This window comes from Homalodisca vitripennis, chromosome 1, assembly GCF_021130785.1.
Source record: "Homalodisca vitripennis isolate AUS2020 chromosome 1, UT_GWSS_2.1, whole genome shotgun sequence".
Lineage (NCBI taxonomy): Eukaryota > Metazoa > Arthropoda > Insecta > Hemiptera > Cicadellidae > Homalodisca > Homalodisca vitripennis.
In genome coordinates this window covers 21,990,639-22,003,950 of record NC_060207.1, presented here as the reverse complement: position 1 = coordinate 22,003,950, position 13,312 = coordinate 21,990,639, and the positions used below count along the sequence as shown (strand labels likewise).

General features: G+C 31.4%; 1 protein-coding gene across 1 annotated transcript in view; it reads right to left on the bottom strand.

Annotated features, from left to right (window-relative positions):
• Positions 1–1,905: 1,905 nt before the first annotated feature.
• The window catches only part of LOC124352790, a 41,132-nt gene continuing 29,725 nt past the window's right edge, over positions 1,906–13,312 (bottom strand). The window contains exons 2-3 of the mRNA XM_046802504.1: positions 4,946–5,018; positions 1,906–3,792 (exon numbers count right to left, since the gene is read on the bottom strand). Of these exons, the coding sequence (XP_046658460.1) occupies positions 3,647–3,792; positions 4,946–5,003 (204 nt within the window). The 5' untranslated portion in view covers positions 5,004–5,018 and the 3' untranslated portion in view covers positions 1,906–3,646. The remainder of the gene's footprint in view (positions 3,793–4,945; positions 5,019–13,312) is intronic.

Sequence of the window (13,312 nt, the reverse complement as noted above, 5' to 3'; positions counted from 1 at the left end):
GTTTTTTATTCTTTATAAATTTGTATAGTTTTATTAGTTTTCGCGTTGCTAAGCTTGTAATATTTCAACTTTCTGGTATATTTAAACGTAATATGGTATTCTTGTATTAATTAATTTTTCTATTTGAGACAGTAGAAAAATCAATTGTGACATATTTCAATTAATCTTTACTGGTTTATAAAACAACAAATAAAATCTTTAAATGTGTAAAAAAGACAAACGGCAAACTAAAGATTTCTGAACCTTATTTTTAGTATTTCTTTCCTTGGCCTAATTAAAAATTACCCAATTACCAGATATTTCTCATACACCCTGAATGAAAAAATTATCGGTTCTAAGAAAAACACTTTAAAATTAAATGCAATTCTTTAGTGTGTTTCGGGGTAAAGGTTACAAAATTCGTTGAAACAAGCTTTGTTTATTGGGACAGGATTCTTAGGTGTCAGTAAGGAATACAATAGATGTATCTGAGATGGCTTCGGCGTTCTGTCAACAGATCCTCTGGGAGGATTAGGAGGCTAGTGAAGAGAGAAGAATACAAAATCCAAAGCCGCACGTGCTCTGAAAACTGTTTGTTTTTTTCCGCAAGTCCAGATATACGTTGAGAGATCCCTAAACAGCTTTTCTGTGTTACATTGGAACTACTTGCAAATCTTAATTTTAAAATCATTTATTAAGAAATTAATTGCATTTCTTGAAGAGCTAATCAAATCTGCAATGTCTGCACCTGTAAAGCTTCCTTCGATGAGCTTTCAACTACATTTTTATCACTTTTATAATAGATTTATTATTAATATGTGATTTAAAAAGTTAAAACTACTTGACTGTGAATATGTTTAGTAAGTATTTGTCAAAAGAATAATCTTCCTCTCAAAAAGCACTTATAACAATAACAATATAACTTAAATAAGACTATTACTTACCATTAATTCCACAGTAAAATAGAGGTTCTTAAAGTGTTACCTTTTAAGATGTGTTATACTCGTATCACTTGACAATCTTTCTCTTGTACAATTTTTCATATTATTTTGCATAACTACTTCAAAATTGTAACCAATTTTAAACTAGAAAAATAAACTTTTTTAGCAGTGAGTTAGTTTATAGTACAATATACGATACAAACTTAAACCGTATTAGAGTTGTCTATGAAAATACAGATAGACGGACACTAAGTGAAGAAAGACAGAAAACATGATTAAAGGACGATAAGTTTTAATTCATTGATCAATAACTTAAAATTGTTCCGTATTTATTGAATTTTGTGTATGAATATATTCTACTTTTATTTATATACTGCTCACTTATATTTTCCACTTCTAAAATTAACAGATTTTTTAAATTTAAAATAATATAAAATAGATCCTTTTGTTTTTAATGTATACTGCAAGATAACTAAGGAATGGATAAGACTATGGGCGCTTCAGTACACAGATTGCTTAATTAATTCAGTTAAATTCCTTGAGAGACAAGCAAGACACCTGTGAAGTCTCTAGAGCGAGGCAGTTTGCGGTTACTTTGACGAATACTTCTCTAAAGAATGTCTCCAGGCTGCAACTTTGTGTGTTTGTACTTGGGTCTTTTGTTATACTGTTGTTGGGTGTTGCAGTGGCATTGGGGGAGTGACAAGGCAAAATCTTCCCCCAAGAGTCCTAATAATATATAAACATTCTTATAACACCAATCCAACTTTTTTGAATACAGCGGTAAAATGTATTATTTTGAATTAGGCCTTTCTAACTTTTAAAGTATTCAAATATAAATGTATTCATATTTATTAGATACCACACGGTTTGTGTGTGCTGTCATCTCCCCCTCCCCCAAATCCAATTCCTAGTCACGCTACCGGGGTGTTATGTAAGTATCGTTACACAATGCGAACAATCAAACATTTATTGACTTCCAGGTACATGAAATATACATTACAGGTTACAGTATCAAATCTTCATTCAATATTGACGTAAGGAACAAGTTATGATTGCAATCACAGTTGTGCTTAGCTTTATTTGACTTATTTTAATATAACATTTCTTTGTCCTATCCAATAAATTTCGTACCCAGTAAATATTTCAATTGCGTAAGTTTCCTCGGCTGAAATAACATTATTAAACTTTATATAATTCATAAATAACATTCAATTATATATCTTTAATAACTTAACGCATAAATATCGGTTTATCGTTCAGTGTGTTATATTTTCCTCGTAACACGTTCAATTTTAAAATTTAGTGAATATATTAACTAAATAAATTATTAATATTTATGCTCGTAGTCGAGTAGTGCTATACAACACTTACAGTTCCAGGGTCAATGTTTTTATCTAGCGTAAATATGATTAATGTGAATATTCACGTGGGTGTGAAAGTGTTAACATTTAGCTAATCCATTATTGCTATATCACTAACAATGCAAATACGATATTTTATTTTCAACGTCGTTTTAATTCGTGTAAAAAATAATAATATTTACGTTACATTTTAATGTCAAATTGTATGTCTGACATATACGTTGTATATTGTATAATTTTTTAGTTTATTATGTAAATGCAGATTGACAGGTACATTAAAAAACGATAATTGCTTGTATGATTAAGTAAGAGCAAAATATTAGCTTCTTTAATATATTTAAAAAAAATATAAGTAAAACATAATTCATGGAAAAAGCAACGACTTTTTTCTTGAAGAATAATGGAACCAAATTTCAATTTCATAGCTGAATTTACAGTTCAGTTGTATTGCCTATTTAAGCAAACACTAAAAATTCTAAACAACATTATTATAATTAAAATACTTAAATATAAACTTATAAATAGTTTCATTTAATTAAGTATTGCGTTTGAAGTAAGTAAATACTTTAAGCGTTTATATATATAGACTAGTATTTATGTTAGAAACTTGATTTGTAGAAAAATAATTTACTTTTATAAAAGTTTACTCGCTTAGTGAGGACGGTCCATCGATTGCACAACGAATTTCCTTAGGCGCCAATCCCATCTACCCATTTATTTAATTAAAGATTAGCTAGAAGGCTATTCTTACTAATTCTATATTCTAGAAATATCTTCTAAGTGTAAAACATATTACACTACATCTAATCTAACTGTGCGACAGTTGATAGCAACGAGTAGACATATTCTTTCTGACAGTTCAATAGTAATTTTCCTTAGTTAGATTTTCTTCTGAGGAAACAAAAATATATAGGTCCGTGTACACAATCAAGTTTTATAAACGTTGTTACAACACGTTTCATACGGCAATTAAAAATATTACTTAAAATGCATAATGGAAACTTTGCTGATTCTTCAGTATTACAAATGGGTTCTTTGAGTAACACAGCAAATGCTAGGAACACAACAACTTGAGAATATAACGACAAGTGAACTACACAGATATACACCTCAGATGAAGAACTGGTGAATAATGTGAAGCTGAACATATAACACAATCTGCCAATAATGGGAAAAGTAGAAAAGAACTACTTCGGGAAGTGAACTATAACATTAAGATTGTTGCTCAAGATTTCTTTGTGTTTTGTCACACTAGAGAGGGACAAATCTCCCCTTGTTTGTGTTGGCACCAGATTGTCTCCTGCTCCTGACTCAGACGTCTATGTAGTACTCCCTGGCAGAAGAACAGAGGGGGAGCCGCCGTCACGCTCTCTCCCAGGACCCCTTCCTCTTCTTGCACTTCTCGTGCAGGATGTAGCACAGCGCCAGGCTGATAAGCACTAGGATGATGATGCCCACGCAGATTGTCATCCAGATGATGTCTTCATTGATGCGGGCGACCCCATGCCCTGCAATGTAAAGTGTTTATAGTTTATATGGTTGGTGATAGCAATAAAACTATGTTGCAGTATGCACTCTACGTGTCCTGTATCAGACTTTGGTGGGGTTGCATGTAGTATTTAAATTTTATGTGTTTTTCATTTATTTTATTAGGCTACACGTATTGTTTCATTAGAGTATATTTCACATGTAAGAAAATCATATAATTGTACTTAGCTTGTTAACAAATATATTTATTCCGTGAGTTTCTCGTTGCCATCATGGTTACCAATAGTAAAAATTAAAAACATTCGCTAACGCTTAGCCCATGTAATTGGCATGTACCATCACCAAAATCAACGATGCTTATATATAAATAAAGCTTCATATAAAATTTAAAGTTTGTAGGTCAGTGTGTTCACGAGATACATACGAACAGACGGACCCACAGTAATGACATCTAAGTAAATAATAATTCATATACACATGGATGTGTAAGGATATGATATTTTAATTTTATATGATAACTTAACTAATGCTAATTTTGTTAAATTAAATGTTATATACCATATTATTTCAAAATTATTAGTGTATAAGAAATCTACATTGTTAATGAAATGTGTCATAATATTTGATACGAGAAGATAACAATTACCTCAAGGGATCGCTGTAATTGTCGGTGTTGATTTTAACGATTCAATGTCAAAACGTGATCCATAGAATACAAAATTTCACATTATGTTTTGCTTTTGTATTTTCAATATATGTCAGATGGTGTAACAATAGTCAGTATTGATATATCACATATTGTCCATCCTTCAGAAATAATTAATTTTACCAATAGTTTATGTCAGATAGAACGTAGGGACGCCCACTTAACCGAGCCAGTAAACATTTAAAAGGACAAAGTTTATTACATTGCAGTTAAAACTTTACAGCCCTTTAAACACTTTCAATGTTGACCAACGAGATTAAGATGTCTTCCAGACAGCCTTTACTAACCAGCCACTTTACTTATTAGACCATCAACGGATTACTTGCTGTAGTAAAGCAACGTGAGTAGTAATCTTCAGAAAACTATTTTCGGAATTGGTCCAAAACTTCAATACATAGAATTATTGTTCTTTTTAAGCCGAGGATTGTATAAGATCACATAAATTATCTGTATAATTATTTACGTACCTTCACCAACACGACCGACCACTCCACTCTTCCCTGCCACTCTCCCTCCCACAGGCATGTTTGCTGCGTTAGTCTGCAACACAATAAACTTGATTACATGTTTGATCCCAATGATTTATAAATACATAAAACGTCTTCAACGGAATAATTTGAGTCCCATTACACGGTTTCCGTGCCCTCTATTTATATACTTTAAAAACTAAAGGGATTTTTTATTTATCTACTATATATCGGTTGTAGTTATAAGGGCACTTCGTAACTATATCTGCTTGCACAAGAATATGTAACATGTAGGGTTACGTAAAATAATGATAAAAAGTATAGTAAACGTGTTAAAATTCCTATAATCAAAATAAATTACAATTATTTTACATTTTATTAAACTAAGAGAACTAAAGAAACTAAAGATTTTGTAGTCCATAGAATTTAGTTTTACTGGAAATGAATGAAAAATATTTTATTACGTATATTTTCATGAATTTATTGTATACTAAAAATTGAGTTGTGTATTATACTAGCAGTTACCCACAGCTTTGCAAGTGTTTCCTTATTGGTGGCAGGTACGTTATAGCGATATCCTTTGTACGGGGCTTAATAAACTCTCCTGAAAATAAGTGATGATCAGATGATCACCGGATAAATTTCCAATCTCATCTCCTGATGCACTTCAGAATATTTGGAATTTAAGTTAAAAGAGCCAGTTTGGAAAGAAACAGCTTTTATGAGTACCAGTAAAATGAAAAAAATCACTACAACATGCCATTAATATAAACATAAACTCCTCGACAATTTTTTACAATCGTGTACAAATATTAAGCTCTTATTAATCTTAGGTACAGCACTCATGGTGGAGTTCTATGATCATTTTCATTCGGAGGTTTAAGGTACATATTATTTAAGTGTTCTTTGTTAGGAGGTTCAAAAGCTAAACAAAATTTCCTTTGGCTCTTATTTCAGGTTCAGCGCGTGAAGAAGCATTTCTGTTGGGAATAAATTATTTTTCAAACATGACAGTAAAGTTTGCATTGTTGCAACAATAAAAAAGATATTTGCATATTTGATCAAAGAAGACTACTATAGTTAACAATTTACTATTTTCAGCATTACTAATCTACTTCCTGTCCTAAGTTATTCCCGGTTCCCCAGTAATGTTTGCATTGTTGTTCTGATAAAGTATGAGACACGTTGGTCTAAAAAATTACTTCGCTCAAAAAGCGATTTCTTCCGGGCATTATAATCTACTTCCGGTCTACAAACATTCCGGCACACGAATTTTCACCGAAGACGATTTTCCAGATCTGTCTATTCATGTGTATATAAATTCATCTGCTTTCGTTCATTGACATATACTTTCAGTTTAAGGTATTTCTAACACCGTAGTAGCTATTTGGCTGAGCGCCATTGAAGCCCATGGATCGATAGGTCTAGACTAGTATGGAGGATGTTAGTTGGGTTGGGTGGAGCTCCCTTAGTATTAAAAGCTGTTGCTAGTACCTCCTCCTCTCCTCGTTTTGACTATAAGGCTGGGACAGAGCTAGCATTCCCTTCTTGTAAGGTGACATGACCGAGATATATCCCACTATCCCACTTCTTGGGATCTCGACAGAGGGGCGAACCCACTCCCATCCTAAATATGCTGTCACTCCGAAAGAAAACGCAGATTCCTATATTGTTTTGTAAAATGAGAGGTTTTTTCTTAGTGAACATCTAATACATTTTGCATATATTTAAATTAATATATTCAAAATGAAAAGAAATTCACGCCTTTGCAAGTAACTGAATTAGGTCGTATGCGTATTGGAGACGGTTTACGTTATAGTACTCAATTAGATTAGTTAACCAAAACAAAAGTTATAATTAATAGTCTATTATTTTAATGTTTATAACATCAATTGAGAGAAACAAGATATTCTGATTCTTAAACAGTAATTTGTCAATGAAAAGAGTAATTTAATTTTAATAACACATTTCACGTTAATGAGGTAAATAAAAGTGAACACACTAATTCCATTAAACGACGAGAGGAAAAGTTGCTGTTGTAGTTTGAGTTGTAGTAATCACCCAGATACTGCGTAGGGGTTTTTATTCTGTATGAGCAATATTTACTAAACCAATATCTTGGCGCTCCAAATATGATTGACCTTTTGAACTAATAGTGTCTAATATATTTGGCACAGTATCATAATATAACATTTGTTGACAATGTTTTATTAAAGTAATAAAACAAACCTTTTTAGTTAAGAATGTATACGTTAAGTTACATAGCATAAATATGCTTTAATTAACTGTTGGTTTAATAACGTTTACACTGTTAATACTGTTAGTCGGCAAAATATAATTATTCTGAGTACTCCTGACCGTGGCCCCTGTTTACCTTCATTTGAACTTGTATCACTTGTCTGCTAAATGGTAGTGTATTGTGATAAAATATATAAAAAAATAAAAAATTATGGTTGCCTGTAAAGTCGGTTTTACGGGCGAAGATTTTACGTGACAACGTCTTTTTCTCGGTAGAATATTTATTGATATGAATATTATTAAATTGCACAATAGGAACAAGGAATTGAATGAAAATAAGAATTGCACAAATTTTAAACTATAGAAATATATTTTGTTTACTAAAACATTGTAACATAATTTGAAATTAATTAAAATTTGATTGTAAATGGTAAAGTTGAATAAAACATTTACTAAAATTGGAATAAATCCTTGCTTAACACAGTTAAATTCTAAATTGGGTCGGTTTAGTTCGTTTGTTTGGCTCGCACTGTTAACAGGTTAGAGGTTATAATTTGTTTTATTTTAAATGTTGAACTAGCAATACGCGCTGTTTCTTCTTCTCAATCGACTGAATTACGATTGATTGCAGAGTGATTTAAAACTAATAAATTTACTTAACACTATCAACAATTGTCAATAGTATGACATTAACCTATAGAACTCAGTTTCTCAACTTTTGTGTCAATCTAACAATTAATCAATCAATCATAGTTTACGATAATGAAATATCACAATTATTTACCTTTATTGTTGAATTGTTGTAAATGACGAATCTAAGCACTCCACATTTTCACGAATAAACATAGTTATCTGCTTTATCCCGTGCAGATTCCGTGCGGCGGACCCACTGGACGGGCATCGTAACGTTTACCGGGTCGTTATATTTTTCATGAGTGACTCCGAGCCGCAACCTAATTTAAGACGTTGTCACGTCTAAATAAGTAAAATATAAATAAAAAAACATTCATTTAGTTACTCGGGTTTAAGTGGTACCCGAGTACTCGTAACCTCGAGCTCCCCCCCCTCGGTTCATATTAATATTGAAACTAACGAATAACAATTGATTTCTACATTTAATAACATTATAACAAACCTTTTTAGTTAAGAATGTATACATTAAGTTACATAGCATAAATTGCTTTTAATTAACTGTTGGTGGTTTAATAACGTTTACACTGTTAATACTGTTAGTGTCGGCAAAATATAAATGTTTGACTGAGTACTCCTACGCGCTGTTTACTTCATTTGAACTTGTATCACGATTGTCTGCTAATGGTAGTTGTATTGTGATAAAACATATAAAATAAATAAAATATAAATAAAAAAAACATTCATTTAGACCCTTACTCGGGTTAGTGGTACCCGAGGTACTCGTAACCTCGGAGCTCCCCCCCCCCCTCGGTTCATATTAATATAAGAACTAACGAATAACACAATTGATTTCTACATTTAATAACATTATAAACAAACCTTTTTAGTTAAGAATGTATACATTAAGTTACATAGCATAAATATGCTTTCCACATTAACTGTTGGTTTAATAACGTTTACCACACTGTTAATACTGTTAGTCGGCAAAATATAATTATTCTGAGTACTCCTGACCGGGCATGGCCCCTGTTTACTTCATTTGAACTTGTATCACTTGTCTGCTAAATTTAGTGTATTGTGATAAAACACGTCTAAAAAAATAAATAAAATATAAATAAAAAAACATTCATTTAGACCCGTTACTCGGGTTAGTGGTACCCGAGGTACTCGTAACCTCGGAGCTCCCCCCCCCCCTCGGTTCATATTAATATAAGAACTAACGAATAACAAATTGATTTCTACATTTAATAGCATTATAACAAACCTTTTTAGTTAAGAATGTATACATTAAGTTACATAGCATAAATATGCTTTAATTAACTGTTTGGTTTAATAACGTTTACACTGTTAATACTGTTAGTCGGCAAAATATAATTATTCTGAGTACTCCTGACCGTGGCCCCTGTTTACTTCATTTGAACTTGTATCACTTGTCTGCTAAATGGTAGTGTATTGTGATAAAATATATAAAAAAATAAATAAAATATAAATAAAAAAACATTCATTTAGACCCGTTACTCGGGTTAGTGGTACCCGGAGTACTCGTAACCTCGGAGCTCCCCCCCCTCGGTTGATATTAATATAAGAACTAACGAATAACAAATTGATTTCTACATTTAATAACATTATAACAATACAAGATTTATTAAAAAGCTTGTTTTTATTGCAATTCAGCATCTTAACACAAACAAACAAACTAAGTCTGTGGCTGTGTTATTACGCTTCTTACTTCAGATTAACGCAGTGCAGCTTGTCTTGAACCATCCCCCTCATTCGAACAAGGCTGGATCCTTTACATTGCTAATGGTTCACCATGATACCGGTGGAGTTGAATACAAAAATTGGAATAGGTAAATAAAACACCAACTTATAACGTAAACCTAAATAAACGAAATATAATTACATATTGCCTCACATTGTTTTGTATCAAAGTTATTCAAAGTATAGAAAGCTGACGTCATATTTTACATTAATAAATCAGATCTTGTTAAATTAGAGTAACAGTTTTGGTGTGTGGTGGTAATACTAATGAAGTATGTATAGGATTAAAATTCGAATGTATATACTTTACATATAGATACACTAGCAATACTCGACATGATCAATCAGTTATCCCCTCCGGCATTGCGGACCCATTAATAGTACAATCAATATCCTATTAATTGTTCAAAGGCACTTAAGTGATATATGAATGGATATAATAAATATCGGAGAAACCTTTCAAGCTCTAATGTTATGGTTTAACACAAATACTAATAATTACAAAAGGGTTTTTTAACCACATGCAAAACCATCTCGGAAGCATATTAAATGGGTAGAAGTAAGACGTTTAGAATATGTTTCTTTGATGCCAATTATTTTCGGAACTGGGGAGTGCCATTTTCAGATACAACATTTATGTTAATCTATCTTCAGTTTGACGTTTCGAAATGACATCCTTTGTGAAATTCGACTTTCTTCCGACTCATCCGGAGGGAATATTAGATTAAAAAAATGTATTTGTAATTGCAGATAAATTAAAGTTTAATAATATATTCTGAATTTATTATTACTTTTTTACTAAATAATAATTAATATTGTACCATGCATTTCCCATTGTGACAATGCCCTTATTTTGAGTTTGAAACTGTTCCAAACTGTTCAATACACCGCTGAGATAGGAATGATTTCAACTTAAAGGAAATTCTCAATATTCAGAAAACAGCAAAATATGAAATTTGTTTTTTGATACTGTACACTTTTACATTTTATCATGAGTGTTCTTCCCTGAAACTTAATAGTAATACTTGATAGTAATACTCAAACAAATTCCGAAACGAACAATATTTTATATATGAACTATAATTTTGTACATTATGTACCTACATGTTTTTACTTGAAAAACTGGTTCTGTTACCAACACGAAAATCAATGTGTTTAATACAAAAATAGGGTTATGTATGTCCAAAATAATGCACTTGCAAAAATATTTTGCTATAACAATGTATTTTGTTGATCACTAAAATACGATACTGTAAGATTGAGAGAGTTGAGAAAGAAGTAGTTTAAAGTATTTTACCTGTACATTGACAATAATTTAGTATTAGAACGTTGGAATTAAAATATGACTTTTTTATTTAATTTGGAAATTAAAACTTTTCATTTCCACACAGAAATGTATAACTAATTGTTTATTACACAGTATTCCAACTATTTTGTGAAAAAAGTTTACTAGTTGCATTTTTATCATCGAACAAGGGTGAACTCATTCATTGAAATGGATGAAAACCCGTTTAAAAAGTGTTCAAAAATAAGAAGTATATTTTATTAGAATTGGCACGTTTGACTGATAGGTTTCACACAAGAATCTCTCTATCTAAAATGCAAAGTCCTCACTCCCACACTCATCACTAATTCTCCAACTTCCCGATATATCAGAACGTTTAAATGTGGCACACGTATGAATCATGATTTACATAGAAAAACTATAGCATGTTAATAAAGATAAAAAACCATAGGAGATAAAAAGGGATTTCAGCTTTTACAAGACCTATATTTTGTTTTTTTAACTTTTTCGATATCCTAAGAAGATAAAATTTAATAAGTGTGTTTCATGCTCTCAACAGAAATATACAACATTTTCAAAAAAAACCACGCATCTGCAACGATTTAAAATTGGTTAGAACACCTAAAACATGCCACATTTGTATTGTTCAACTTCCCAATGGCCTAGAAAGGTGAAATTTTACCCATGTGTATTGTGCACAGGTTAACGGTTACGGAAATACAATAAATTACTGGCCAGAATTAGTACCTTTTGACCGAAGTAAACTTTTCAGACCAACATATGTATATACGAGTATATACTTTCCTGATCTGGACAACAAGGAAATCATGAAAAAGCACATAATGAAACTAATTATTTCATATATAAAATTTAAAGTCTGCAGATGAAATATTCTTGATATATCTTGCAGATATGATACACGTGGCATCTGTCACACCTTAAATGTCATATTATTGTACTCAGTTGTTCACAAATCTATTTATCCAGCGATTTTATTGCTATTGTGTATGTTGTTGTGATTGCTACGTTTACCCAAAAACTAATAGTAAAATGTTTGCTAAAACTCAGGGAATCCCATGAAGTGACGATATATAATCGAAATGAACTTCATAGAAATGAAACTCCATGTAAAATGTCAAGTTTATAGATAAGTTAATTCTAAAGATAACGAGCGGACCTCTAGACAAACAGCCTGACAGAAATGCAATTCTCTAGGCATTTGAGTGATTGACTTCATTGACTCTCAGCCAATAAACCGATACACTGCGATACAGCATATGTTTGTAGGGTATTGACCGTAAACCAACTGAACGTTATTTGTGCACTTAGTCTTTGAACATTCCATATAATTATGTTATACCATGCAAACAATACAACCTAAATTTGTTGTAAAGTATAGAACTTAGTATAACGCAGTAAGGAAAATACATGTACTAATCAGTTTACAAGCCTTGTTTTAAGTATATTAGTTTTAATAATGTTTTAATGTTTTTTTTTAACTGTTCCAGCACATAGAAATCTTTCTAAAGTGTGTTCACTGTAATGTTTGTTTCCATAATAGAACATAAAATAAACAAAAAATAAATCTGTATACGTCTGTATAAAATCTTGTATGTATAAACGTGCTTTGTTTAAATGGCATTTTGAAATCAGGCAGTAAATTAGGCATTCAAGCTGAATTCCATTATGTAAACAAACTCAATGTATGGTGACATTGTAAAAGCAATAAAGTAACTTGGCCCGTTATTTCAGAGGCAGATGAAGTAATTAACTTTAGCAGGTCTTAATACTGTCAAAAATGTACCTTAGCTCTGTTTGGTAAAGGAATTTGATAGTAAATTTTACTGTAAAACCTGTACGTTGCACAAACAAGATTGAATGTTTTCAAACACGATTACAGGATCGCATATAGAACCTGTATAGCTGTTATACAAAGATAAATTAAACAATCCTCTCTCATGTTCAGTAGACATCTGCAAGTTTATCACAATGCACTAGCTTTCATTGATGCTCTTAACGAAATCTAATTCAATAATTATATATTAACTAGCAGTAACCCGAGTCTTTGCACGAGATTTTTTATTGAATAACATTTACGTCCTAGTCATATCCTTTTTAAATGGCTAGATAAACACTCCGGAAAAATGTGTAATCATCTTTGAAAGATATTCTCATCTCCTGATCCATTTCAGAATAATTGGGCTTTAAATTTACAAGAGCAAAGTTTTAGAGCCCTGAAGCCTGAAACTGAAACAGGTTTCAGTGCAAATGAAATTTTCTCTACAACATTCCACACAATATATGAATTATACCTTCAACAATTTCATTAGCACTTGAAAAATGTTTTGACCCAAGGGTTTAATTATATTTTACCCGTCAGGGTAGAGTTTACTTTGTTTCTGCGATGAAAAATATTTAAATACTCGGTCTGAGAAGTCTACAGTAGTTAA